Raw genomic sequence first — 26512 nt, forward strand, 5'->3', positions numbered from 1 at the left:
AACTGTCATTTCAGGGCCATTTTTTTTAAAACATTAAATATCAACAGTTCAAGCGATTTTAAGAAACTTTGTAATAAGTTTTATAAACCAAAAGAGTTTCCTTCTGTACTGAAAAAGCAATCTCCCAGCCTCCCCCCTCACATCAGATGAAGCAGGATTTCTGTGTCCATTATGTGGCTATGGAGAGGGGAGGGGCTGTTAGGAGTGACTGAGCATGGAGCAGTCTTGCAAAGCACAACACCCTGCAATCTTCTCTCAGTAATTTCATAGATAAGCACTGACCTTTCTGACCCCAGAATCCTGCGTTTTAGGTGCCCAAACAGTCTACAAACAGCTGACCTTCATGTCACCTCTTCCTGCTCCCTCATCTCCCTCGGCCCCTCCCCCCTCCATAAGGATAGAATGGAGAGAGCAGAACCCGTCTTCACTGGCTTCTCTGTAATGAAGACGTGTTTGCCTGATAATGCACATATAAGAAGTCGGGGGGGGGGGGGGGGGGGAGGCTGGGATATTGCTTCAAATGAAACCTATTACAGAGTTTCTTAAAATCGCTTATACTACTGATTTCTGTAATAAAAAAAAATATGACAGTTACGCTTTAAGAGGTTGAAGGTGGGAGTGGTAGGCTTCTGCCAGACCCCTTTTAATGTACAGATATTTAGATTTAACCCAATAACTTATGTCTGAAAATGGAACTTCTCTATAAAAAAAAAAACCCTCATAATAGTCTGGTTTACTGAGGCTTTTGCTTTGCAAGCAGCTCCAATTACTGCCTGTGTTATCACTCAGCACAGTTGCAGTGGGAGCGTGCCTGGACTATGTTTGGCTCCGTAAAGCCGGCCTTTTGGCTCTTATCCTGTACTGTTAACATTTATCACATGGAAGTGCAAATTAGCCCTTTATAAACCAGGAACATTAGACATCAGCAGAAATCCAGGCTGACAGTTTTGCCGCTTCTCACTTGCCATTAAGTTTCATCATGAACTAAAATGTTGAAGTGAACTTATTAGCAGACAAGTCACTGTGAACTTACCGTGATCTTTAATTCTCTTACATTGCCCTATTAGGGAGCACTGAGATAATGGCGGATAACAAGCCCCTTAGGAATTGAACATTGCCCTACATTGTAAAACTGGGGGCCCCCCCCCCCCCCCGCAAAAAAAAAGCATGTTCTGTGCAGTGCATATCCAACAGGGCATGGGTTCTCCTTACCACTAACCTTTTTCTGCCCATTTAAACTGGATGTATAGAATCTCTCTGTTAGGGCTTATGCACACTGGGTTAAAGGGGTTGTCCAGCAAAAATCTTTTTCTTTCAAATCAACTGATATCAGAAAGTTATATAGATTGGTAATTTACTTCTATTAAAAAATCTCAAGTCTTCCCATACTTATTAGCTGCTGTATGTCATGCAGGAAGTATTGTTTTATTTTCAGTCTCACAGCTCTCTGCTGACATCTCTGGCCGAGACAGGAACTGTTGAGCGCAGGAGAGGTTTTCTATGGAGATTTATAGAAAACAGAGACAGTCTCCGCCAGAGATGTCAGCAGAGAGCAGTGTGTCTGACAGAAAATAAAACAACATTTCCTGCAGGACATACAGCAGCTATGGGAAGTATGGGAAGCCTTTTTTAACCTCTTAAGGACGCATGACATACCGGTACGTCATGCGTCCGCAAGAGGTGTTCAGAGCGGGGCCGCGCAGCAAACCCGCTCTGAACAGACGCAATCCCGGGTGCCGCGTGTAGCTCAGGACCGTGGCTATTAGCGGGCATGGTCCGATCGACGTGCCCGCTAATTCAGTAATCGGATGCAGCTGTCAAAAATGCAAGTGCTATGGCCTTTTAAACACAAGTAGGAAAAAACTAAAATTGGCTCCGTCCTTAAGAGGTTATTAGAAGTAAATTACAAATCTATATAACTTTCTGATATCAGTTGATTTGAAAGAAAAAGATTTTCCCTTTAAAGAGGAGGAATTTACAAGCAGAGTCCGTGCAGGGATTCAGCTTGAAATTCAGCCTGTCCTATTGCTTCAATGGGATTTCTCGTTCACCTCCTCTCTCCGCTGAAAGAATGATGCATGGGCCCTTAATCTATGGACAGATGTGGAGGTGCTGTTCCTGGAAGGTCTAATATTGTAACCCAGCACCACTGAAGTATATGTAATACTGTACTTTACACCTGTGAGGTTGAGTCTGTTTGTAGGAAAGTTGTCTGACAGTCCCTGTAAGCAATGTGATAGTTTCCTGAATAGTAGAGTTGTTGGTTTCTGCAGTGATACCAAAGCAACATAACACTGATTACCTTGATCATTTGGCACATCTGGGGGACATCCCCTATGAATGCTATTAGAGTAACCATACTGGTTGTTAAAAATGGACGCAAGAAGAAGAGGATCTTATGTGTGCTCATAATTCCCCAAGTTAAATTTTCTATATGCAGGTCAAGTTGATAAATGCAATTTTTTTTTTTTTTTTTTTTTTTTTAAGAAGACCCTTTTTATCTTATTTAGGGTATTGTAAGGGTCCATTTACACAGATTATCTGACAAATAATCTGCCAAAGATTTGAAGCCAAAGCCAAAAATAGATTTGAAAATAGGAAAAATCTCAGACTTTCCTTAATGACCTGATCTCTGTTTATAGTCTGTTTCTGGCTTTGGCTTCAAATCTTTGGCAAAAAAATCTGTCAGATAATCTTTCTGTGTAAATGGACCCTAAGTTAATAGAGAGTAATTCTCCATTCAGGGCCTTCATGTATTAGCCAGAGCAAAAAGGAGCCATATAGAGAGTCTCTTACTCTGGCATTATTCACACACAGTTTATTGCTTTCATTGTGAACTGTGTAATTCTTATGTTGACTTGTGGTGGCGGTGCTGCCGCTGCAGAGATATTGGAAAACGCTTGCTGCTACATTCCCTTGCACATTACAGCTAGATTCTCCAGCTTTTTCTAGGCTATTGACTGTTACCTAAAAAGTATTTTCCAATGAGGACAACCTCTTAAGGGGTTATTCAGGCTTAGAAAAACATGACCACTTTCCTCCCAAAACATCACCACTCTTGTCCTCAGATTGGGTGTGGGTTTTGCACTCGGCTCCATTGAAGTGAAAGGAGCTGAATTGTAATACCACACGTGACCTGTTGACAGGGTGGTGTTATTTTTGTAAGAAAGTTTTTTTCTTTTTTCCCCCCCTGATTCCTAAAGGCCCTCTTTTGGCTGATTTCACATAGGTGTGTTACATGTGTACTTTTGCATTCTTATGGGTATAAGCCCTAAATAATACACAGAAAGATCATCTGACAGATGATCTGCCAAAGCCAGAAACAGACTATAAACAGAGATCAGGTCATAAAGGAAAGTCTGAGATTTCTCCTGTTTTCAAATCCATTCCTGGCTTTGGCTTCAAATCTTTGGCAGATAGTCTGTCAGATAATCTTTCTGTGTAAATTAACCCTAACTGACAGCTCTCAGTTTAGGTCATAATTTCAGCTATCAGGCTGGGATTTGCATCCATTAAAATGCGCTTGTAACAAACTAGTGTGAAATTACCCTTAAAGTGTCACTGTCGTTTCATTTCTTTTGCAGAAATCAATAGTACAGGTGATTTTAAGAAACTTTGCATTTGGGGTTATTAGGCAAATATGCCATTATCCGACATGGAGAGAGAGGAGCGGCTGCACATCACACCTACGGCTGATACTAATGCTGCTAAGCCTATTTTAAAAAACCAACTTCAGGATGTTGGAATATGAATTGATCCAGCCATATTGCCCCGTGTACTAACGTGCAGGTCTCCTGGTTCACACGGTTCCCTACGCTAAATCCACACCGCGTTGGTCAGCGACCGCCACCCCCGCAAAGCGTGCATATGCAGGGAAGGGAGGCCATGGAATGGCCCTGCAACCCCCATGTCACAGGACCAAACCCAAAGTGCCCCCCCAAAGTCCCAGCCAGCACCACCGGCGGGGAAGGCTGCCCCCAACCAACACAAGTATGAATATGCCATTATCTGCATTCAGGAAAAAGAAGACCGCGCATGGCGCACATAGTGTCAAAAAGACTTTCCCCAGGTCCCCCCTCCCTCCTCTCTCTTATCCGCTGCTCATTATCAGGAAATCTCGACTAGTTTACATCAGTCGGGCCCTGTGTAACCTATGGAGAGGGGAGGGGAGAGGAGGGAGATTAGTCACCAGCAGAGAACAAAGGATTACACAGTGGGAGCTGTATGAAAGCTGCTATTCAGAGGTCAGAGGGGTCAGTGCTGACTTCAGAAGGACTAGCCCGGTGATGTAGCTGTAAATTAACACTTTGTTGTCTTGTTGTCTCCCTCCACCCCTCCCTTCTCTTTAGAGATCATTAAAGACGGACGGACGGGGGGGGGGGGGGGGGGGGGAGAGCTTCAAACCGCTTTTTCATGATAAAAATAAATTTTTCGGCTAATAAGCCCAATTACAAACTTTCTTAAAATTGCCTGTACTATTGATTTCTGCAAAAAAAAAATGTAAACTACAGTGACACTTTAATGGGGTCGTGCGAGCATTTTTATCTATGTTGCCTGGGTGCAGGGAACATAACACAAAGGTATACTTACCTGTCCCAAAAGCACCTGGCCTTACCATGTTTCTCTCCCCTGGTGTTCTATGCAGACAGGAAATGTGTGTTTGTGTGTGTTGGGAGGAGGAGAAGGGGGGGGGGGGGGGGGTTGCCCAGTAAGTATACACACCCTTCAAAAAGAGAGGAGAATGGGGGATTCTTATTTTTCATAATCCCCTGTATGTTCTGACTATGTCAGCTGTTTGTAAATAGACTTCATCATCATATTAGGGGCAGACGTTCTCGGTGGCAGCATATTTGAGCTATGTTGTTCTTTGCTTTTCATCCAATAAATGCTGCGTGCGTACAGACATACTCCACGTCAGTGATAACATGTAAAGTAAAATTGATTGTCAAAATAAAAGACATTGGCTTTATATGTGATTGATTGTGCGTCCTAGGGAGAGATGAGCGGCTTCAGATCCTGCGCCCTGATACAAGGTGCCACATTTCCGTCACTGTCAGCCAGGCATGTTTGTATAATACTGTATTAACATTCACATCTGCCTTTAGATAGTCTGGTAAATAAGAATGGGTACTTCTTTTATTATCCGTCTGTTAGTGTCAATCTGCTTGAAGAATTATTTCATCATTTGCAGCCTTTAGCGTCAGCCATTCCTGCTTGTTCGTGTCTTTTTCCAGTAAATAAAATGCCAAGTCCACTTGCCAGAACTGCAGTATTCAATAAAGTCTACTTTAAAGCTGTTGTATAAGTCTTCTGATTGATTGGCCGGCTGAAGGCAATAATAAAACTGTTCTGTTCAGGCGGCCAAATAAAGGCTGAAGGAAAGCCAGCCATTGAAATTGCTCCCAGGAAGGAGACAGACTCCTTCAATGAACACCGATGGGTTACAGGGGCAGCGGCTGGCGGGGGGGCTCTATTACGTCTGTACTACAGAGATGTAATATGTTTGTGCGCATGAGGATTAATGCTATAGTACCAGGTTCCTGACGCAGAGATGCTGCTGAATACTATATTGGGTGCCTATACTTGCATTCACCTATAACACTGATATCAGGTTGTGGGATGTCACCCTTTGGTGCTGACAGTTCCACTATTTCAGATGGGTAGGATAAATTAACTACAGCATTTAGGGGCAGTATTGCATTGCAGGATTAGGAGGGGGAAAAACACAGCTACTTCTTTCCAAAAACAGCGCCACACTTGTCCTTGGGTCGTATTTGGTATTATGACTTTGCTCCCTTCACTTAAAGTGAATTGAACTGTAATACCACGCGTAAACTAAGGGCCAGAGTGGTGTGGTTTTCTGAACAAAAGCAGTTATGTTTTTTCAAATCCTGGAAAACCCTTTAAAGGTTATTCCTCTTCTAATGGGGTCGTCTACCTGCTGTTTTTGGTTCAAACACCGCATCACCTATCCTCAGGTCGTGTGTGGTATTACAACTTGCCTAAATTCATTTAAATTGAATCGAAATTGTAATACCACACATAAACTGAGGGCAAGAGTGGTGCCTGTTTTTGAAAATAAGCAGGTCTGTTTGAAATCCTGGGCAAACCCTTTAAGGGTGGGTTCACATGTAACGCATCCGCATTGGATTTCTCGCTGCGGATCCCTGCCCAGTGCACTCTTATGGGCAGACAAACTTGTAGCAGGATGGACATCTCGCTGCTAGTTTGTCAGCAGCCCGCCCCGTTAACCCCCCGCTGCCGGAGCCTATACATCACCTGGTCCCCGCTTTGGCTAGCTTCGGGGGCTCCCGGGACGTCTCGCTCTGCCAATCAGTGCGCTGCCTCGCCGCAGCGCACTGATTGGCTGAGTGGGACGTGAGGGCACCGGGATCCCCAAAGCAATCTGGAGCGGGGAGCAGGTGATGTATAGGCTCCGGCGATGGGGGGTTAACGGGGCGAGCTGCTGACAAATTCGCAGCAGGATGTGCATCCCTGCTACGAGTTTGTCTGCCCATAGAGTGTACTGGGCATGGATCCGCAGCGAGAAATCCGCTGCGGATCCGTTGTGTGAACCCACCCTGAGGGTGCGTTCACACGTACTGCATCCATGACAGATTTCATGCTGCAAGTTCCGCACTGAATTCCACTGCAGTGTGCAGTACAGTTATCGCCTATGGCCTCTACATTTTTGCAGCAGATTTTAAGAATCCAGCCCCTCTGCCTTATTAACTAATTGTCTTCCAGGTGTTTGAATAAGCTAATACATTACCTGCCTGCGCTCTGGCTTGCTTCTGCGGGTCCCGGGTCACTGACTGGGCTCAGGTAATCAGTGCGCTGTCCCTCCACACGTCAACGCGCTGATTGGCTGAGCTCTGTCAGTGACTCGGGAGCCGCAGAAGCAAGCTGGAGCGCAGGCAGGTAATGTATTAGCTTATTCAAAAGCATGGTAGACAGTTAGTTAATAAAGCAGAGGGGCTGCATTCTCGCAGGGGATTTTCAATGCAGAGGCCATAGGGAATAACCTGTACCGCATACTGCAGCGGATTTTGCTGGGGAACTTGCAGTGTGAGATCCGCTGCGGATGTGGTACATGCAGAACGCAAGGTTACCCCCCCTCCTTCTAATGTGGTCATGTACTAGCTGCTTCTTCTTCAGCACTGTAAGGCCCCGTTCCCACTGAGCAAAACTAGCGGAATTCCGCAGTGGAATTGTCCGCCGTGGAAAGCCGTTAGCCTCCCTCATAATGGGAGTCTATGGGAGGCGCACGCTCATGCTCTTACCGCGCTGAAGAATGAACATGTTCCCATTATGAGCGGGAGGCTAACGGCTTTCCGCGGCGCACAATTCCGCTAGTTTTGCTCAGTGGGAACGGGGCCTTAAGCTGAGGAACCAGAGACTTGAGCACCACTTCTACATTGCTCTCTTAAAAAATAATCTTGAACATCTCAAGAAGGGTTTCATGTATTGACCTTTTTCATTATGCTGTTTATTTCTTTTGCAGAGCACTTCACCTGCATAGTGAAAGTCCTTTACTCCCTTCTGTACACACAAGCCCTGGTCGCAGTCTCTGTTAGACTCAGTGCTGAGGACCGAGACACTTGGAGAGAGTCTGGAGCCCACCAAAAAGTAAGAATTTTTAGATTTTTTTTTTATTATTATTATTTAAAGGGATACTCCAGCATTTTTTTTTCCCAGATCAACTATTTCAGTTTTTATCAGCTGCTGTATGTCCGGCCAGAGGTGGTGTATTCTTTCCAGCCTGGAGAGCAGGAGTGGTTTTCTATGGGCTTTTGCTACGGCTCTGAGCAGTTCCTGACATAGACAGAAGTGGCAGCAGAGAGCACCGTGTCAGACTGGAAAGAATACACCACTTCCTGCAGGACATACAGCAACGGATAATTAATTGAAGACTGGAGATTTTTTAATAGACCCACTTTGACTCCAGTTGATTTGAAAGAAAAAAATTTGCCGGAGCATTGCTTTAAAGTGTACCTCTCAAATAAAAAAAAAAAAAATCTTTTGACATGTCAAAAGTTTTGATTGGTCCGGGTTTGATTGTTCAGACCTGTACCAATTGGGAGATAGAGCGGGGAGAAGATGCGCTGCAGTGCATCAGCCTTATAATGGGCTACTATGAAGCCCGACTTGTTTTTTTTTAAACTCCGCGTGAGAAGAGCAGCTGCAGCTGCCTCAGTGACATGTCAAAAGTTTTAAAATGACCGGTACACTTTAAGGCAGGAACAATAACTGGCCCGTGTCCCCGCAGTCATTGCCGTTTTTTCTTTTTTACTTTCAATGCGCTCCTTAGTTTTTATACTAAATAACGATTACACGCGAAAAATCAATGCTTCTTGTTTTTGTCAGAGGCTTTGTGATTCTCTGCTAGGGAATAAGCGATTAGGAAGAAAGGTGACATTTTTCAGCCATCAGCCCTTATGAAAAGTTCCAGCTCCAAAGGTGCAGAGGTGGCAGAATCATTCATTGTATAATTGATATCCTGACAAGCAGACGGCCTCACAGAATACTTTACTGGCACAAAGGAATGGCAGCTCCATCAATGTGGTGGTGCAGGTTCCATCTTTACCTCTATGTACCCGAACAGTTCTCGTAAAGGAGATATGACAAGTCCATAACAAGTATGCAGGTTGGAGAATAACATTTACCCACTTTACATCTTGACCCCTAAAACAACCTTTTTTTTCTTTCCCCTTTACCAGACTGTTTGGGGCAGATTTACAATTGTAAGTGAAATTGGAAAATTGCTGAACAACAACCCAGGAGATTGCATACACTGCTCTATTATCCTTATGGATTGCAATAAGAAAAAACCCGAACACAATAAGTTCAGGCTACTGTCTTTACACACAGTCCAGGCATCAAAACTTCCATGATAGACAGGTCTCTTATTTACCCAATACCCAGTCCACTGTCACTTGACACATTTCCCACAAAATTCCCTTAAATTACTGGCAATATTAGACCAAACACACGGTGTGGATTCTGATTGTGAAAGATTTTGACTTGCAGTTTCACATAGTGATGATATGGTTAAAAAAGTTTTATCACCTGGCTGGTTTGTCTTAACAGAGATTGTCCGGGGAGGTGGGGGTCCAACCTCCATACTCCTTGCTGATCTCTATATTGCCGCCTGGCTTCTTTGTTATGAATGGAGTCACAGGTATGACCCGCTGCTCTATTCATTCCTATGGAGCTGCCGAAAAGAGCCTCTTCCGTCTCACTTGGCTCTCTCCAACGACTCCATAGAAACGAATAGAGCAGCGGGTCATGTGTCGTACCTGTGACTCCATTCATAACAAAGAAAGCAGGGGCCTGATACTGAGATCGGCAGGAGGTATAGAGGTCAGCCCCCCCCCCCCCCCCCCCCCCCCCCCCCCGGAAACTCTTACTTTTCCCCTACCTCGATAGGGTAAAAGTTAACATTTTCCCAGACAACCTCCGTAAGAGTTAAAGGGAATCAATAAATATACAGAATTTTATCTAGAGTTATTTCTTACTGCTATCTTCCATGGAGTGCCTTAATTTACTAAAAAGCTGTCACCCGGCACAGGCTTTCTTCCCAATTCCCAAAAGTGGATGTGATTTAGAAATGACTAAATACAATGACTACATACAACAGTAAAAGATTTAGCAGTGCTCAGGTCCCTACATAGGCTCTCAGTCCTCTCTCTGTCCACAGTGATCAGTACACAGATTGGGTTACCATCCCATGTCCAATATGTGTGACACGACCACAGGGAGGACACTCTTTCCTGTATCTTGTATATCAGACAGAGAGGGTGGAAGCCCATGTATGCACTTAAGCGCTACTATGATGTTTTAATGCAGCAGTGCTCAGGTCAGTAGGTGCTTTATTATCCTTCCTAGGTATGAGTGCTAAAAATATAGGATCAGAACACTCCTTTAATATAAAGAACAACATGATGGAGTTACATGGGGTTTATAGAGTGTACATGGATTTCACTGAAAATCAGTGCTAAAGAGGAGCAACAAAGCTGAGGTCCACAACATTGTGTAGCTCAGAAGAAACTTCACATATGTGAATTGATAGGTATAATGATTACATTGTCTTTGCACTACTGTTAACTGCCAGTGGCGATTTTTAACGACTAACGTTAAACAATCGCATATGAGATTGTTTATCAGTACGCTGAAATCGTTTCACCATATTACACAGAACAATGGTCGTTATTGCGATCGTTACTATGATCGTTTATTCCTTCTGATCCTAGCAGAACAATGTGCAATTACACTGAACGATCAGTGAACAAATGCGGAACTTGAGCGAACGAATGTGGAATTACAGTGAATGATTTTAGGTTCAGATCTAAATCAATGATCAACAACATAAGAACGATTTTCCGATCATTGCCTGCAATTTACACAGAATGATTATCGTTTAAATTCGAACTATATAACAATTTTTTGCACAATAATCGTCCCGTGTAATAGGGCCCTAACTCTACACCTACTGGTTAAGGAATACTGATCAATAGAGATTAGCATGCTCGAGTCCTATCAGTTGGCATTTGATTTCTGGTGGCTAGAGAAGTTGGATGAAGCCCTAGGGAGTGCAGGAAAACATGGATTCAGCCATAGACTGTATCTATATTTTCCTGGACTCCTTAGGGCTGCAGCCAACCTCTTAGTACTGCATCTGAATACCAGTGGCTTATCAGACTTCAGTTCCGCTCAACTCTACTGATCAAAGTAAAGTGTCCTTTGTTCGTGGGAAATGTGTCAAGTGACAGTGGACTGGGTACTAGGTAAACAATAGACCTGCCTCTCTTGGAAGTTTTGATCCCTGGACTGTGTATAAAAACAGTGACTTTAACTTTTTTTTTTTTTCTTCTATTGCAGTGGGTGAGGATGATAGAGCAGTGTATGCAATCCCCTGGGTTGTTGTTCAGCAATCCGGTCTTGCATTGCTGGTAGATGAGTTCTGACAAGTACATATGAGAGAGCTAAATCCGTACTTTATGTCCATCGGTCCATTTTCCAATTAGGTTTCTTTCCTCTTGATCGGATCCTTTCCTGTTTTTTAGAGGGGAAAAACAACATTTATTTTCTAGGGAATAAAAAAAGGCCAATAAAGTTTCTTAACTGGTGTTTTGTCCTGGTCACTTTCCTCCGTGAAGCTGATGCATCTCCTGATACACACATCTCTCAATGCATGCCAGTAGAGCCATTATGTTGTCAGCTTGATCAACACTCTTGGTAGGCAGTATTGTCCAACATCTTTTATAAGAACCCAGACTTTGTTTTAATTTTTTCAACTCTTTCTGATCTCTAGTTTGCTTTGTTATCTTTTCTTTGTATTCCTCTAAAAATGAAATCCTTTTGACCTCTCCCTAACAGAGTTCATACTCTCCCGGGAAGTCTTGGGAAGCTTTGCTTGGTTTCGTGATTGCTGAGTTATCATCAGGAAAGCTATACCAAGAAGAGGAAATGGAGGAATCCGCAAAGGTAACCCAACAAGATGTAGTGTGAACAATTCCATAGTACTGTATATACCAAAAATGACACTTATATAAATAATTTACAATTTCTAAGGGTCTCTGTGGGAAATGCTTAAGAGCTCGTTTGAGTCAGACATTTTTTTCAAAACTCAAGTAACGAAACGTATTGAAATCAATGGGAGACTCAAGCATTTAACCAGCTGTTTGGCAGATCAGAGGATTCCTGGTTCACCTTCAAGGGAATGTGTAAATGAAATTTACAAAAAATTTGAACAAAAAAGGCAGTAGGTTAATGGTAGACACACTAGAACTCTGGCGGCATGCTGTCAATTAATGACTTACCACTGGAGTTCTAATGTGTCTTGCAGTAACCCAATCACCCGGTGCTTGCCCAACTCTACACCAGAAAACTAGCTTAAAAAATTAGCAATTTTTTTTTTTTGTTCAAAACCATATCTCTGTAGAAAAACTTGTGAGTTTATAGTATTTGGCACAAAAATGTATGACTTTTATACTAGTTTTCTGGCCCAAAAAATGCACCCCTAGTCCACCCCTATATTGTTTCTTATGCTTTAATCTTAGGACATATATAAGTTTATCCCAGGCAGATTTACATTCTGTTTGGATTTACATACCGCACCTGCTGGAAATTTGTTCCAAGTATTTACTTCTCTCTCATTTATCATACGTTTTGCGTTTCTTTGCGTCCGCACCTTGCTTCTACTGTTCAAACTTTTGAGTATAAGTTTTTAGTGCAACCGTACACCATTACTGAAGCCACCCCCCCCGCACTCTGCCACCCCTCCCTACCTCTTCATTTTTCTATCCCTCGCCCCTCCTTTGCTTCTTTGGTTAGATGATTGTGTAACTGCTCTTACAGACCTCAGTTATATCACTATCTGACCCATTATTTTATGTATCACACATTTCCCCATGTTGGGGTTACATTGTAATAATCTTCTAATATGGAAACTTTAATAAAATGAGAATTCAGAACCTAAATGAAATATCACATATTTACCTGAACATGATTTCCTAAAATATACAAGTCCCCAAATAGCCAGGTAACCCTTATCTGGATTGTGTTATGCCATTCCTGAAAAATATGTCCCTGTGACCTGCCCCTCCCACGCTAACACCTTCCCACCATATCTCCATATTGCACCCTACCTCCCTACATGTTTCCATCCGCTATATCGCTGGTTTCCCCAGGGGACACATGGTGGGGATCGCTTGTTGTAGCCAAATATGTGGTTTCTGTAAGAAAGTTTGTTATTGTAATCCTGGATAACCCCTTTAATGCAGGTATCACACCAGCATAATCCCAAATATGTGAAGAAAAACAAATGCCCATAAGCCATTATAGATGTTATAGATGTTTATTAATGAGACTACAACATGCTTAGATGTGGACACAACACTGGTGGAAGTCAGTAGCAGGTTGAACACCAGAGCCATGGAGTCTTCTTCGATTTAGATGTTAAATGCATTTTCCTCTCCATGCTCCTTCGCTTTTTCCTTCTCCTTTTCTCTAACCACGAGTTGACCCTTTTGCATTTCTCGTCTCTTTTTTTTCTTTCTTTGTCTCGGCTTTTTTTGGTTTTGAACCATGATCGGATGTTGGTGAATTTTTTAGCCTTCACTTTTATTTTGGTAGATATGGTCGCTGCCTCCTCCGTCCTTCTCAGCCCATGGTGGAAATCTCTCTTTTCGGGCTCCATGATGGAGACCACTGCCTCCAATGGGATGTTTTTCGGAGTTTCCTTCTCTATGGGGCAGTTTGTCTCTATTCCCTGAAGTTCGTCCTCCTTTTCAGTTAAGGCCTTTGGAATATCTGTAATGTAAAAGGGAAACCTTATGTTATTGCTGTAACCAGGACTGAACAATAGGTTTATGGGTTTGGTTTTTAAAGGGGTATATCCATCAGGAACACTTATTGTAAATCCACAGGATATGCCATAAATGCCCCCTAGATGCAGGTCCCACTTCTGGGATTTACACCTACATTACCTGGCCTGTGGACGACAATTTCTTCTAAATAAACCGGTTCCGGTCTTCGACGCCTCCGTCGTCTGTGGCAATACCACAATATAGTGCTACAAAACAAAGCAAAGTGTTTAGACAAACTGATGTAGATGACAATTTTCTATGGTCCGAACCGAGAGCAGGAACTTACCAGGATATGACGATAATCACAATCACTGCCAAGACCAGGCCGACTGTAAGGCCAACACTGCCTCTGCCTAATAATAAAGACAGACAGTGATTAATATATTAGTATATTAGGATTATTATTATTTATTGCTATGATTCTTTTAGTTTTCCTCTATAACAGATTTGGAGTGATCATTAGACCGTCCTGATCCAGAATTAGGAGAGGATGGAAATAACTACTTACTGGTATGGCCGCCTCCGTCCTGTGGGATGGCACTCTCTATCTATCTGTCTATCTGTCTATCTGTGTTTCCTGTAATCCTGGATTGATATACAGTAATATTGCTCTCCATTTAGTATATTAACCTCCCTCCAGTATGAAGCCATTACCTGGTGATGTCCCTGAGACTTTCTTTACTCCAAAGCACAAACTGCACAGCACATATATCTGGATCACTCTCCTCACCTCCATCCTCGCTGAGCACTAACACTCAACTGACTGCAGTGCAGCCCGGACACACAAAACACTTGGTGATCTATTGTGATGTCATAGATAATACCACCTGTGTGGCAGTGATGATGTCATAGATAATACCACCTGTGTGGCAGTTAGAGTGTAATAGGAGTAATATGTGTTGGGAGGAGATTACTGTATATGCAGGATATCCTGGGACTTGTAGTGCTTAGTTGTTGCAGTGTGCAGTATGCTGGGACTTGTAGTACTATCATGCAAGGCTATAAATGATATAAACAGTGGACTGGCCACAGGTCCTGTGTAAGCACTGCAATCATTGCTGACTGTGGTGTGGATGAAGAGCGAGCCTTGTGCAGTAACCCGCAGAGCTGGGAGAGATGGTGTTGTACCAAGGAGGCCCATGTCACAGGGGCCCAGAGTGTTATGTCCCCCCCCCCCCCTCCCCTCCTCCCAGGTGCAGCTCACAAATCTCACTGCATATGACTGAGGTTGTACTATAGCCAGCCCCTACCTAATAAAGGGAAAGATGTTACAGAAATTACCAAGAGAATTGTATTGTCCTCTAAGTCACTGACACTGTGACCTTTTCTATAAGACCAGCACACTCCTCTCCTGAGATACTCTGTGCTGCTGTGACCTCTCCTATAAGACCAGCATGCACCTCTACTGAGATACTCTCTGCGCTGTGACCTCTCCTATAAGATCAGCCCACTCCTCTCCTGACATCCTATGTGCTGGTGGGAGTTCTCCTATCAGATCAGCACACTCCTCTCCTGACATCCTCTGTGCTGCTGTGACCTCTCCTATAATATCAGCACACTCCTCTCCTGACATCCTCTGTGCTGCTGTCACCTCTCCTATAAAACCAGCACACTCCTCTCCTGAAATCCTCTGTGCTGCTGTGACACTGTGACCTCTCCTATAAGACCAACACTTTCCTCTCCTGACTTCCTCTGTGCTGCTGTGATCTCCCCTTTAAGATCTGCACATTCCTCTCCTAAGATCCTCCGTGCTGCTGGGATCCTATGACTTTTCCTAAAAGAACAGCACACTTCTCTCCTGACTTCCTCTGTGCTTCTGTGATCTCCCCTTTAAGATCTGCACATTCCTCTCCTAAGATCCTCCGTGCTGCTGGGATCCTATGACTTCTCCTAAAAGAACAGCACACTCCTTTCCTAAAATCCTCTGTGCTGCTGGGACACTGTGACCTCTCCTATAAGATCAGCCCACTCCTCTCCTGACATCCTCTGTGCTGCTGTGACCTCTCCTATGAGATCAGCACACTCCTCTCCTGACATCCTCTGTGCTGCTGTGACCTCTGCTATAAGATCAGCACACTCCTCTCCTGACATCCTCTGTGCTGCTGTGACCTCTCCTATAAGATGAGCACTGTCCTCTCCTGACATCCTCTGTGCTTCTGGGATCCTGCTCCTTTTTCTATTCAACTCCTCCAAAACATAAAATACTGCCAGGTATAGTACACAGAATAGCAGTGAGATGCTGTTTTGCATGATTTGTCCAGCATGTCATTACAAATTTGGGTTTCGAGAATCCTACATATGGACGTATGTATATATGTATATAGGGGCCATTGTTGATCAGGTATAGTATACAAATAGTTTTTTTTTTTTTTTTTTGTGTGTACACAAAAATCGTGATTAATCACGTTTTTGTGTATGTTAGAAGTAACCATATATTAGACGGCCTGCAAAACTGCAGTGTGACCCCGGCCTAATCCTCTGCAGCTCTAGCTTACTACTGTGCGGACACTAAAGCCGCTATTACACCAGTTGGATTGCAGGAGCAAGCGAGCACAGATCTGTCAGGTCAGCGCTCACTTGCTCCCCGTTCCCCACTCACTGCCGCCACTACTACGGCCACCGATAGCGAGCGGGTAAGTGCAGAGTGGGCTGTGGTGGAGCCCATATTAGACGGCGGCGGTCTGCTCTCTCCACTCCTGTAACACGGAGCCGTCCCCGGCTCGCCACTCGTTTACTTTCGGCTGCAGCAGCCGGAAGTAAACGAGTGCCTATCTCATGGATCTCTGCAGCATATCTATGCTGCAGAGATCTCTATGAGAGATCAAAGCACTTATACTAGAAGTCCCCTAGGGGGGCTTCTAGTATAAGTGTTAAAGTAAAAAAAAAAGTGTTGTTATTAGTAAAAAGCCCCCTCCCCTAATAAAAGTCTGAATCACCCCCCTTTTCCCAGGTTATTAATAAAAGTAAATAAAGAAATAAACATGTTTGCTATCGCCGTGTGCGTAATCGCCTGAACTATTAATCACATTCCAGATCTCGCACGGTAAACGGTGTCAGCGCAAAAAAATCCCAAAGTGCAAAATTGCGCATTTTTGGTCGCATCAAATCCAGAAAAATTGTAATAAAAAGCGATCAAAAAGTCGTATATGCGCAATCAAGGTACCGATAGAAAGAACACATCATGGCGCAAAAAATTACACCTGACACAGCCCGATAGACCGAAGGATAAAAGCGCTATAAGCCTGGGAATGGAGCGATTTTAAGTGACGTATATTTGTTGACAATGGTTTGAATTTTTTACAGGCCATCAGATACAATATAAGTTATACATGTTACATATCGTTGTAATCGTAACGACTTGAGGAACATGCATAACAAGTCAGTTTATCCCCAGGGCGAATGGCGTAAAAACACATTTCCCCCAAATAAACAAAATGCGTTTTTTTTCTCAATTTTTTTCTGGTTTCGCAGTGTACTTTATGCAAAAATTCAGCCTGTCATTGCAAAGTACAATTAGTGACGCAAAAAATAAGGGCTCATGTGGGTTTCTAGGTGGAAAAATGCAAGTGCTATGGCCTTTTAAGCACAAGGAGGAAAAAACGAAAATGCAAAAATCGAAATTGGCTCTGTCCTTAAGGGGTTAAGCACAAGGAGGAAAAAACGAAAACGCAAAAATCGAAATTGGCTCTGTCCTTAAGGGGTTAAGCACAAGGAGGAAAAAACGAAAACGCAAAAATCAAAATTGGCCCCGTCCTCTAAGGGTTAATATGAAAACTTTAATAAAATGAGAATTCAAAACATAAATAAAATATCACATATTTACCTGAACAGGATTTCCTGAAAATTTACAAGACTCCGAATAGCTAGATAGCCCTCATCTGGATTATGCTATGCCCCTACTGAAAAATAAGATGAAATGAAGATTGCCATGAATATTGCTTTTATTTTATGTTTCCAACATGCACATTGTCTATAAAAAAATAAATAAATAAATAATATGGCCCTGAGAAGAGTGACCCCACACTAACACCTGCCCCCCACATCTCCATATCGATCCCTACCTCCCTACATGTTTCCATCCGCTATATCGCTGGTTTCCCCAGGGGATACATGGTGGGGATCGCTTGTTGTACACACACTTTCTTACAGAAACCACATATTCATGTTCTTGTAATCCTGGAAAACCCCTTTAATGCAGGTATCACACCAGCATAATCCCAAAAATATGAAGAAAAACAAATGCCCATAAGCCATTATAGATGTTATAGATGTTTATTAATGAGACTACAACATGCTTAGATGTGGACACAACACTGGTGGAAGTCAGTGGCAGGTTGAACACCAGAGCCATGGAGTCTTCTTCGATTTAGATGTTAAATGCATTTTCCTCTCCATGCTCCTTCGCTTTTTCCTTCTCCTTTTCTCTAACCACGAGTTGACCCTTTTGCATTTCTCGTCTCTTTTTTTTTCTTTCTTTGTCTCGGCTTTTTTTGGTTTTGAACCATGATCGGATGTTGGTGAATTTTTTAGCCTTCACTTTTATTTTGGTAGATATGGTCGCTGCCTCCTCCGTCCTTCTCAGCCCATGGTGGAAATCTCTCTTTTTGGGCTCCATGATGGAGACCACTGCCTCCAATGGGATGTTTTTCAGAGTTTCCTTCTCTATGGGGCAGTTTTTCTCTATTCCCTGAAGTTCGTCCTCCTTAGCCAAGGCTTTTGGAATATCTGCAATGTAAAAGGGAAACCATATGTTATTGCTGTAACCAGGACTTGAGAGACTGTACAATAGATTTTGGGGTTTGGTTTTTAAAGTGGTATATCCATCAGGGACACTTATTGCAAATACACAGGATATGCCATAAATGCCCCCAGATGCAGCTCCCACACCTTACACCTACATTACCTGGCCTGTGGACGATAATTTCTTCTAAATAAACCGGTTCCGGTCTTCGACGCCTCCGACGTCTGCGGCAATACCAAAGTATAGCGCTACAAAACAAAGCAAAGTGTTTTACACAAACTGATGTAGATGAAAATTTTCTATGGTCCGAACCGAGAGCAGGAACTTACCAGGATACGACGATAATCACAATCACTGCCAAGACCAGGCCGACTGTAAGGCCAACACTGCCTCTGCCTATAATAAACACAGACAGTGATTAATATATTAGTATATTAGGATTATTATTATTTATTACTATGATTCTTTTAGTTTTCCTCTATAACAGATTTGGGGTGAGCTTTAGACCGTCCTGATCCAGAATTTGGGGAGGATGGAAATAACTACTTACTGGTATGGCCGCCTCCGTCCTGTGGGATGGCACTCTCTATCACCGAATCTAAGAAGGAAAATACAGACATTAAATACATTTTCCCAGCTGCAAATCACCCCCCCCCCCGCTTCCCATGTCTGTCTGTCTATCTATCCATCTATCTGGGTTTCCTGTAATCCTGGATTGATATACAGTAATATTTCTCTCCATTTAGTATAATAACCTTCCTCCAGTATGAAGCCATTACCTGGTGATGTCCCTGAGACTTTTCCTTCAAAGTACAAACTGCACAGCACAAATATCTGGATCACTCTCCTCACCTCCATCCTTGCTGAGCACTAACACTCAACTGACTCCAGTGCAGCCCGGACACACAAAGCACTTGGTGATCTATTGTGATGTCATAGATAATACCACCTGTGTGGCAGTGATGATGTCATAGATAATACCACCTGTGTGGCGGTGATGATGTCATAGATAATACCACCTGTGTGGCAGTTAGATTGTAATAGGAGCAATGTGTGTAGGGAGGAGATTACAGTATTTACAGTATATTCTGGGACTTGTAGTGCTTAGTTGTTGCAGTGTGCACTTATTGTCTTGCATGCTATGCTGGGACTTGTAGTACTATCATGCAAGGCTATAAATGATATAAACAGTGGACTGACCACAGGTCCTGTGTAAGCACTGCAATCATTGCTGACTGTGGTGTGGATGAAGAGCGAGCTTTGTGCAGTAACCCGCAGAGCTGGGAGAGATGGTGTTGTACCAAGGAGGCCCATGTCACAGGGGCCCAGAGTGTTATGTCCCCCCCCCCCTCCCCTCCTCCCAGGTGCAGCTCACAAATCTCACTGCATATGACTGAGGTTGTACTATAGCCAGCCCCTACCTAATAAAGGGAAAGATGTTACAGAAATTACTAAGAGAATTGTATTGTCCTCTAAGTCTCTGACACTGTGACATTTTCTATAAGACCAGCACACTCCTCTCCTGAGATACTCTGTGCTGCTGTGACCTCTCCTATAAGACCAGCATGCTCCTCTACTGAGATAATCTCTGCGCTGTGACCTCTCCTATAAGATCAGCCCACTCCTCTCCTGACATCCTATGTGCTGGTGGGAGTTCTCCTATCAGATCAGCACACTCCTCTCCTGAGATACTCTGTGCTGCTGTGACCTCTCCTATAAGATCAGAACACTCCTTTCCTAAGATCCTCTGTGCTGCTTGGATCCATTGACTTCTCCTAAAAGAACAGCACATTTCTCTCCTGACATCCTCTGCTGCTGTGACCTCTCCTATAAGATCAAAACGCACCTCTCCTGACATCCTCTGTGCTGCTGTGACCTCCCCTATAAGATCAGCACTCTCCTCTCCTGACATCCTCTGTGCTGCTGTGTCCTCTCCTATAAGATCAGCACACTCCTCTCCTGACATTCTCTGTGCTGCTGTGACATCTCCTATAAGATCAGCACCCTCCTCTCCTGACATCCTCTGTGCTGCTGTGACCTCTCATATGAGATCAGCACACTCCTTTCCTGACATCCTCTGTGCTGCTGTGACCTCTCATATGAGATCAGCACACTCCTTTCCTGACATCCTCTGTGCTGCTGTGACCTCTCCTACAACATCAGCACTCTCTTCTCCTGCTGGAATCCTCAATGAGCAGATCACACTGATCAATGCTTTGCTTATGGCATAGCAATGATCAGTGTGTGTAAGTAAAAATATTTTCACAAACACCCAAAGCCCCTCCCCCAATAAAAGTTGAAATCACCCCCTTTCCCATTATATAAATAAAACCGATAAAAACAAATAAAATATATTATACCGTAGCGTGCGTAATTGTTCGATCTATTAAAATATAACAAGCGTCATCACAAACGGTGTAAACGAAAAGAGTGAAAAAAGCGCCAGGATTACCGTTTTTTTTTTTTTTTTTGTTTTTTTTTGTTTTTTTTTACATTATATTTAAAAAAAAAAAAAAAATGTTTAAATGGTCAAAACGTCCGATCTTCACAAATATGCTGTAAACAAAAACTCAAGATCATGGCGGAAAAAATAACGCCCCATACAGCCCCGCAGGTGAAAAAATAAAACCGTTATAAGCGTCACAATAGGCCCATTGTATTAATAATTAATTGCAAAAAAAAAAAAGGATTTCATTTAAAAAAAAATATATATAACATTAGAGAATCTGTGTAATCTGCATATGGTTGTGTTCGGACTGACCTATAGAATAATAGTATCATGTCGCTTTTACCATATAGTGCATTACGTAGACACAGGAACCCCCCAAACGTTACCATATTGTACTCTACTTTACAATTTCACCAATTTATATCTTCATAAATGATATTTTTGGGGTTCCATCATACATGTTATGGTAGAATGAAAGACGCCATTACAAAGTACAACTATTCCTGTAAAAAACATCCCCCCACATGGCCTTGTAGATAGAAAACTGAAAGTGCTGGAGCTCTTAGAAGGGGAGGAGGAAAAAACGAAAACGCAAAAATGAAAATTTGCGCGGTCCACTGGGTCATTTTGGGTTTGGTCCTCAAAGGGTTAAATAAATTGCAATTTTTTTTGTTGAAAACCATATCTCTGAAGAAACACTTGTGAGTTTATAGTATTTTGCACAAAAATAAATGACTTTTATGCTAGTTTTCTGGCCCCCCCAAAAAATGCACCTGATCCATCTAGTCCACCTCTATATTATTTCTTATGTTTTTATATAAGTTTATCCCAGGCAGATTTATATTATGTTACTTTGGATTTACATACCACATCTGCTGGATGTTTGTTCCAAGCATCTACTACTCTTTCATTTATCATACGTTTTGCGTGCTCATATTACGTCCGCACCTCGTTCTACTGTTGAAACGTATGAGTAAAAGTTTTTAGTGCAACCGTACGCCATTACTGAAGCCATCCCTCCCCTCCTTTTCATTTTTCTACCCCTCGCCCCTCCTTTGCTTCTTTGGTTAGATGATTGTGTATCTGCTCTTACAGACCTCAGTTATATCACTATCTGACCTATTATTTTATGTATCTCACATTTTCCCATGTTGGGGTTACATTGTAATAATCCTCTAATATGGAAACTTTAATAAAATGAGAATTCAGAACCTAAATGAAATATCACATATTTACCTGAACACAGGGGCGTAGCTAGGGGCTCAGTCTAAGGGGGGCGAGTAACTCTGAGTGGGCCCCCAACCGATTATGTTACACATAGGGAACAATGGCAGACAGCAATGGTTTCTGCATAATGAGGGGTATATTCTACAGTACATAACTCTCAGTGAATGTGAAGGATTTAGAACAGTGTAAACGGCTCTACGTATAATCACTCTAAATTAAAGGGGTTATCCAGGATTTTAAAAAATCTTGGCTGTTCTCTTCCAGAAACAGCACCACCCCTGCCCTCAGGCTAAGTGTGGTATTGAATTTAATTTCCACTGAAGTGAATTGAGCCAGGTTTTAATACCACACACTACCAGGGTGATGCTGATTTTGAAAGAAAGTGCCTATGTTGTGCCAATCCTTTATAACACAAACCCCTTACCAGTATGGATCCAGTCCTGGGAAACTTCTCCCAGTTTTCCAGGACTGGATCCATCCTTTCCCAGAACCTGGGCAGGAGCTGTAGGTAACGGAGCAGATTTAAAAGCCTGCAGCCTGATGAGCAGAATGCAGATAGGGATGAAGCGATTTGCTTCCTTCCTAATGTAGATACGCTCATCTCTAGTATTAACCCCCTTTTTGCAGCCTGCTCAATAGTATTAGCTGCCCTGTGTAGCTCCATATACTATATGGGACTGCACACAGGAGGTTAATACTACAGAGAGGGCTATACAAAGCTGCATAGACAGAGGACGTTAATACTATACGGCATGGGTCTCCAAACTGCGGCCCACCAGCTGTTGCGTAACCACAACTCCCATCATGCCCGGACAGCTAAAGCTTTGGATTTGGCTGTCCAGGCATGATGGGAAATGTAGTTTTGCAACAGCTGGAGGGCCGCAGTTTGGAGACCCATGCTATACGGCATACAATATTAACCCCTTCTGTCTGTGCAGCCGCATACAGTATTGACCCCCTCATATTATGCAGCATTTGTCCTCCCCTTTAGCATGAACCCCAGTGGCGGAGTAGTCCATAGGCCCCGGGCCGTCCTCCAAATCTGGGCTCCCTCTTTCCGTGCGCTGCGGGTGTATGAGTATAGGATAGTAAAATCATTTTCAGCAGGTTTTGTGTGTTTTTGTTGGGGGGGGGGTTCCTGACATTAGGGCAAAAGGAAGATAGGAGATAGATAGATAGATAGATAGATAGATAGATAGATAGATAGATAGATAGATAGAGAGGGAGAGAGATATAGGGAGAGGGGGAGAGAGAGAGGGGGGGGGGGGAGAGATGGACTTTATTTACCTGAATAGTGGGGAGGGGTTCAGCTTGCAGGTAGTACATCACCAGTGATGATAGGACATGTACTGAGAATCCTCTGAGGTAACTCCAGGTCCCTGCTGCAGTCAGATCAGAGGATGAGCTGACAACAGGGCCAATGAGTGGATTCCTCACAGATCAGGCCAGGATCTATTCTACTTTCACAGCAACATGTAAGTGCAACTTTAGTGTGTGGTAGCAGTGTCTGTGAGCTCTCTGCCCCTACCAGCAGCTAAACTATCTGCTCTGCCTGTCCTGTGTGCTGGGTGCACAGTACCATGTGATGGCAGGACTTGTACTCCAGGGGCTGATGGATGTGGCAGGGGGGCTCCTATTGGAGCCTATAGCTCCAAACAGCTGCATCTTTTGTATTGAGGGGATCAAATGGAGAAGGAAACTGCAGGGTCCTGCTGGAGGATAAGAAACACTGCTCCACTACTGTACATGGGCGATCCACGCACAGTCCCTTCAGGCAGAGACAGAAGCAGCAATAGTTGTGCAGTCTATACTGCTGCCTGTAGTCTTGGTGCCTGCACGGACTGTGCATAGATTGTATGGGAGAAGGAGATAGTGCTGCCCTGCATCCTGCTGCAGCCCAAAAGCAAAGTGATTGCAAACATTCATGGGCCCCATCACCACTGATTAACCCCATGAAAAAAGTAAACTTCCCTCTCACACGCTGCCTGGATGCTGCTGCTGCTCTGCAGACCCCGCTCTCCTCTCTCTCTCTCTCCTCTGTCTTATCTTCCGGCACAGACAGTGAGACGCTGCGTCTCTCTGTAGCCTCAGCTTCCTGTCAGCGCTGCACAAGTGAGTGGGGCCACCCCTGGGGATCCGGGACAGGTGTCCTGGGGATCCCCGGGTGATCCCTGCATCACAGTGTGGAAAGCCGACCCTAATTACTTCCATGTGCTGACACTGGTCGGGGCCCCCAGCCTATGTGGGCCCGGGAGCGGTAGCCCCCCCGCCCCTCCCCAAATTTCGCTACTGCCTGAACATGATTTCCTAAAAATGTACAAGACCCCGAATAGCTAGGTAGCCCTCATCTGGATAATGCTATGCCCCTCCTAAAAAATAAGATGGCCCTGAGAAGGGTGACCCCACACTAACACCTGCCCCCCACATCTCCATATTGCACCCTACCTCCCTACATGTTTCCATCCGCTATATCGCTGGTTTCCCCAGGGGACTCATGGTGGGGATCGCTTGTTGTACACACACTTTCTTACAGAAACCACATATTCATGTTCTTGTAATCCTGGATAACCCCTTTAATGCAGGTATCACACCAGCATAATCACAAAATTATGAAGAAAAACAAATGCCCATAAGCCAATATAGATGTTATAGATGTTTATTAATGGGACAACAACATCCTTAGATACGGACAACTGGTGGAAGTCAGTGGCAGGTTGAACACCAGAGCCATGGAGTCTTCGATTTAGATGTTAAATGCATTTTCCTCTCCATGCTCCTCTTTCTCCTCCTCCTTTTCTCTAACCACGAGTTGACCCTTTTGCATTTCTCGTCTCTTTTTTTTCTTTCTTTGTCTCGGCTTTTTTTGGTTTTGAACCATGACCGGATGTTGGGAAATTTTTTAGCCTTCGCTTTTATTTTGGCAGAGATGGTCGCTGCCTCCTCCGTCCTCCTCAGCCCATGGTGGAAATCTCTCTTTTCGGGCTCCATGATGGAGACCACTGCCTCCAATGGGATGTTTTTTGGTGTTACTATGGGGCAGTTTGTCTCTATTCCCTGAAGTTCGTCCTCTTTAGCCAAGGCTTTTGGAATATCTGCAATGTAAAAGGGAAACCATATGTTATTGCTGTAAGCAGGACTTGAGAGACTGTACAATAGATTTTGGGGTTTGGTTTTTAAAGGGGTATATCCATCAGGGGCACTTATTGTAAATCCACAGGATATGCCATAAATGCCCCCAGATGCAGCTCCCACACCTTACACCTACATTACCTGGCTTTTGGACGACAATTTCTTCTAAATAAACCGCTTTCGGCCTCCGACGTCTGCGGCAATACCAAAATATTGCGCTGTGAAACAAAACAAAGTCTTTTAGACAAACTGATGTAGATGACAATTTTCTATGGTCAGAACCGAAAGCAGGAACTTACCAGGATATGACGATAACCACAATCACTGCCAAGACCAGGCCGACTGTAAGGCCAACACTGCCTCTGCCTATAATAAACACAGACAGTGATTAATATATTAGGATTATTATTATTTATTACTATGATTCTTTTAGTTTTCCTCTATAACAGATTTGGGGTGATCTTTAGACCGTCCTGATGCAGAATTTGGGGAGGATGGAAATAACTACTTACTGGTATGGCCGCCTCTGTCCTGTGGGATGGGACTTTCTATCACCGACTCTAAGAAGGAAAATACAGACATCAAATACATTTTCCCAGCTGCAAATCATCCCCCCCCCCTTCCCATGTGTGTGTGTATCTATCTATCTATCTATCTATCTATCTATCTATCTATCTATCTATCTATCTATCTATCTATCTGTGTTTCCTGTAATCCTGGATTGATATACAGTAATATTGCTCTCCATTTAGTATAATAACCTCCCTCCAGTATGAAGCCATTACCTGGTGATGTCCCTGAGACTTTCTTTCCTCCAAAGCACAAACTGCAAAGCACCAATATCTCCAATACTCTCCTCACCTCCATCCTCGCTGAGCCCTAACACTCAACTGACTGCAGTGCAGCCCGGACACACAAAGCACTTGGTGATCTATTGTGATGTCATAGATAATACCACCTGTGTGGCAGTGATGATGTCATAGATAATACCACCTGTGTGGCAGTTAGTGTCATATGTACAATGTGTGTAGGGAGGAGATTACTGTATTTACAGGATATCCTGGGACTTGTAGTGCTTAGTTGTTGCAGTGTGCACTTATTGTCTTGCATGCTATGCTGGGACTTGTAGTACTATCATGCAAGGCTATAAATGATAATAACAGTGGACTGACCACAGGTCCTGTGTAAGCACTGCAATCATTGCTGTCTGTGGTGTGGATGAAGAGCGAGCTTTGTTTGTGCAGTAACCCGCAGAGCTAGGTAGATGGTGTTGTACCAACAAGGCCCATGTCACAGGGGCCCAGAGTGTTATGTCCCCCCCCAGGATGGTGCAGCTCACAAATCAATGCATATGACTGAGGTTATACTATAGCCAGCCCCTACCTAATAAAGCTAAAAATGTTACAGAAAGAGAATTGTATAGTCCTCTAAGTCACAGCAGTCATAAACAGGCCTGTATTTAGAGTTCATGCTGCTCTAGGCACTTTGCATGCTGGGGTTATACACATGGTATATACTCTGGCACTGGTTACTTGCATGGGGGAGACTTATCAAATGCCCCTAGCAACCAATCAGATTCCACCTTTCTTTCCTCAG

The 26512-nt window shown here is 43.5% G+C and overlaps 4 protein-coding genes across 8 annotated transcripts in view; 1 reads left to right on the forward strand and 3 right to left on the reverse strand.

The window, feature by feature from the left end:
• The window catches only part of UBR3 (ubiquitin protein ligase E3 component n-recognin 3), a 169130-nt gene that overhangs the window by 131792 nt on the left and 10826 nt on the right, over positions 1-26512 (forward strand). For all 4 annotated transcript variants that reach the window (XM_069982888.1, XM_069982887.1, XM_069982889.1 and 1 more), the window contains 2 exons: positions 7505-7629; positions 11380-11487. In XM_069982888.1, the coding sequence (XP_069838989.1) occupies positions 7505-7629; positions 11380-11487 (233 nt within the window). The remainder of the gene's footprint in view (positions 1-7504; positions 7630-11379; positions 11488-26512) is intronic.
• On the reverse strand, positions 12879-14106 carry LOC138802015 (uncharacterized). The gene is made up of 4 exons (XM_069985137.1): positions 14025-14106; positions 13657-13723; positions 13491-13576; positions 12879-13314 (listed from the first exon to the last, which is right to left on the reverse strand). Exons 1-4 carry the CDS (start codon positions 14104-14106, stop codon positions 12911-12913), a joined length of 639 nt encoding a protein of 212 aa, XP_069841238.1. The 3' UTR covers positions 12879-12910.
• On the reverse strand, positions 17662-18972 carry LOC138802016 (uncharacterized). Its single transcript, XM_069985138.1, has 5 exons — positions 18891-18972; positions 18662-18709; positions 18441-18507; positions 18274-18359; positions 17662-18095 (listed from the first exon to the last, which is right to left on the reverse strand). Exons 1-5 carry the CDS (start codon positions 18967-18969, stop codon positions 17737-17739), a joined length of 639 nt encoding a protein of 212 aa, XP_069841239.1. The 5' UTR covers positions 18970-18972; the 3' UTR covers positions 17662-17736.
• Positions 24457-25799, reverse strand: LOC138802017 (uncharacterized). Of its 2 annotated transcripts, XM_069985140.1 has the most exons (5): positions 25702-25799; positions 25429-25476; positions 25216-25282; positions 25058-25134; positions 24457-24879 (listed from the first exon to the last, which is right to left on the reverse strand). In XM_069985140.1, the coding sequence occupies exons 1-5, from the start codon at positions 25781-25783 to the stop codon at positions 24491-24493; spliced, it is 663 nt and encodes a 220-aa protein (XP_069841241.1). In that variant the 5' UTR covers positions 25784-25799; the 3' UTR covers positions 24457-24490. The 2 variants fall into 2 exon arrangements, with proteins under 2 accessions (XP_069841241.1, XP_069841242.1); XM_069985141.1 differs by lacking the exon at positions 25429-25476.

This window comes from Dendropsophus ebraccatus, chromosome 9 (assembly GCF_027789765.1).
Source record: "Dendropsophus ebraccatus isolate aDenEbr1 chromosome 9, aDenEbr1.pat, whole genome shotgun sequence".
Classification (NCBI taxonomy): Eukaryota; Metazoa; Chordata; class Amphibia; order Anura; family Hylidae; genus Dendropsophus; species Dendropsophus ebraccatus.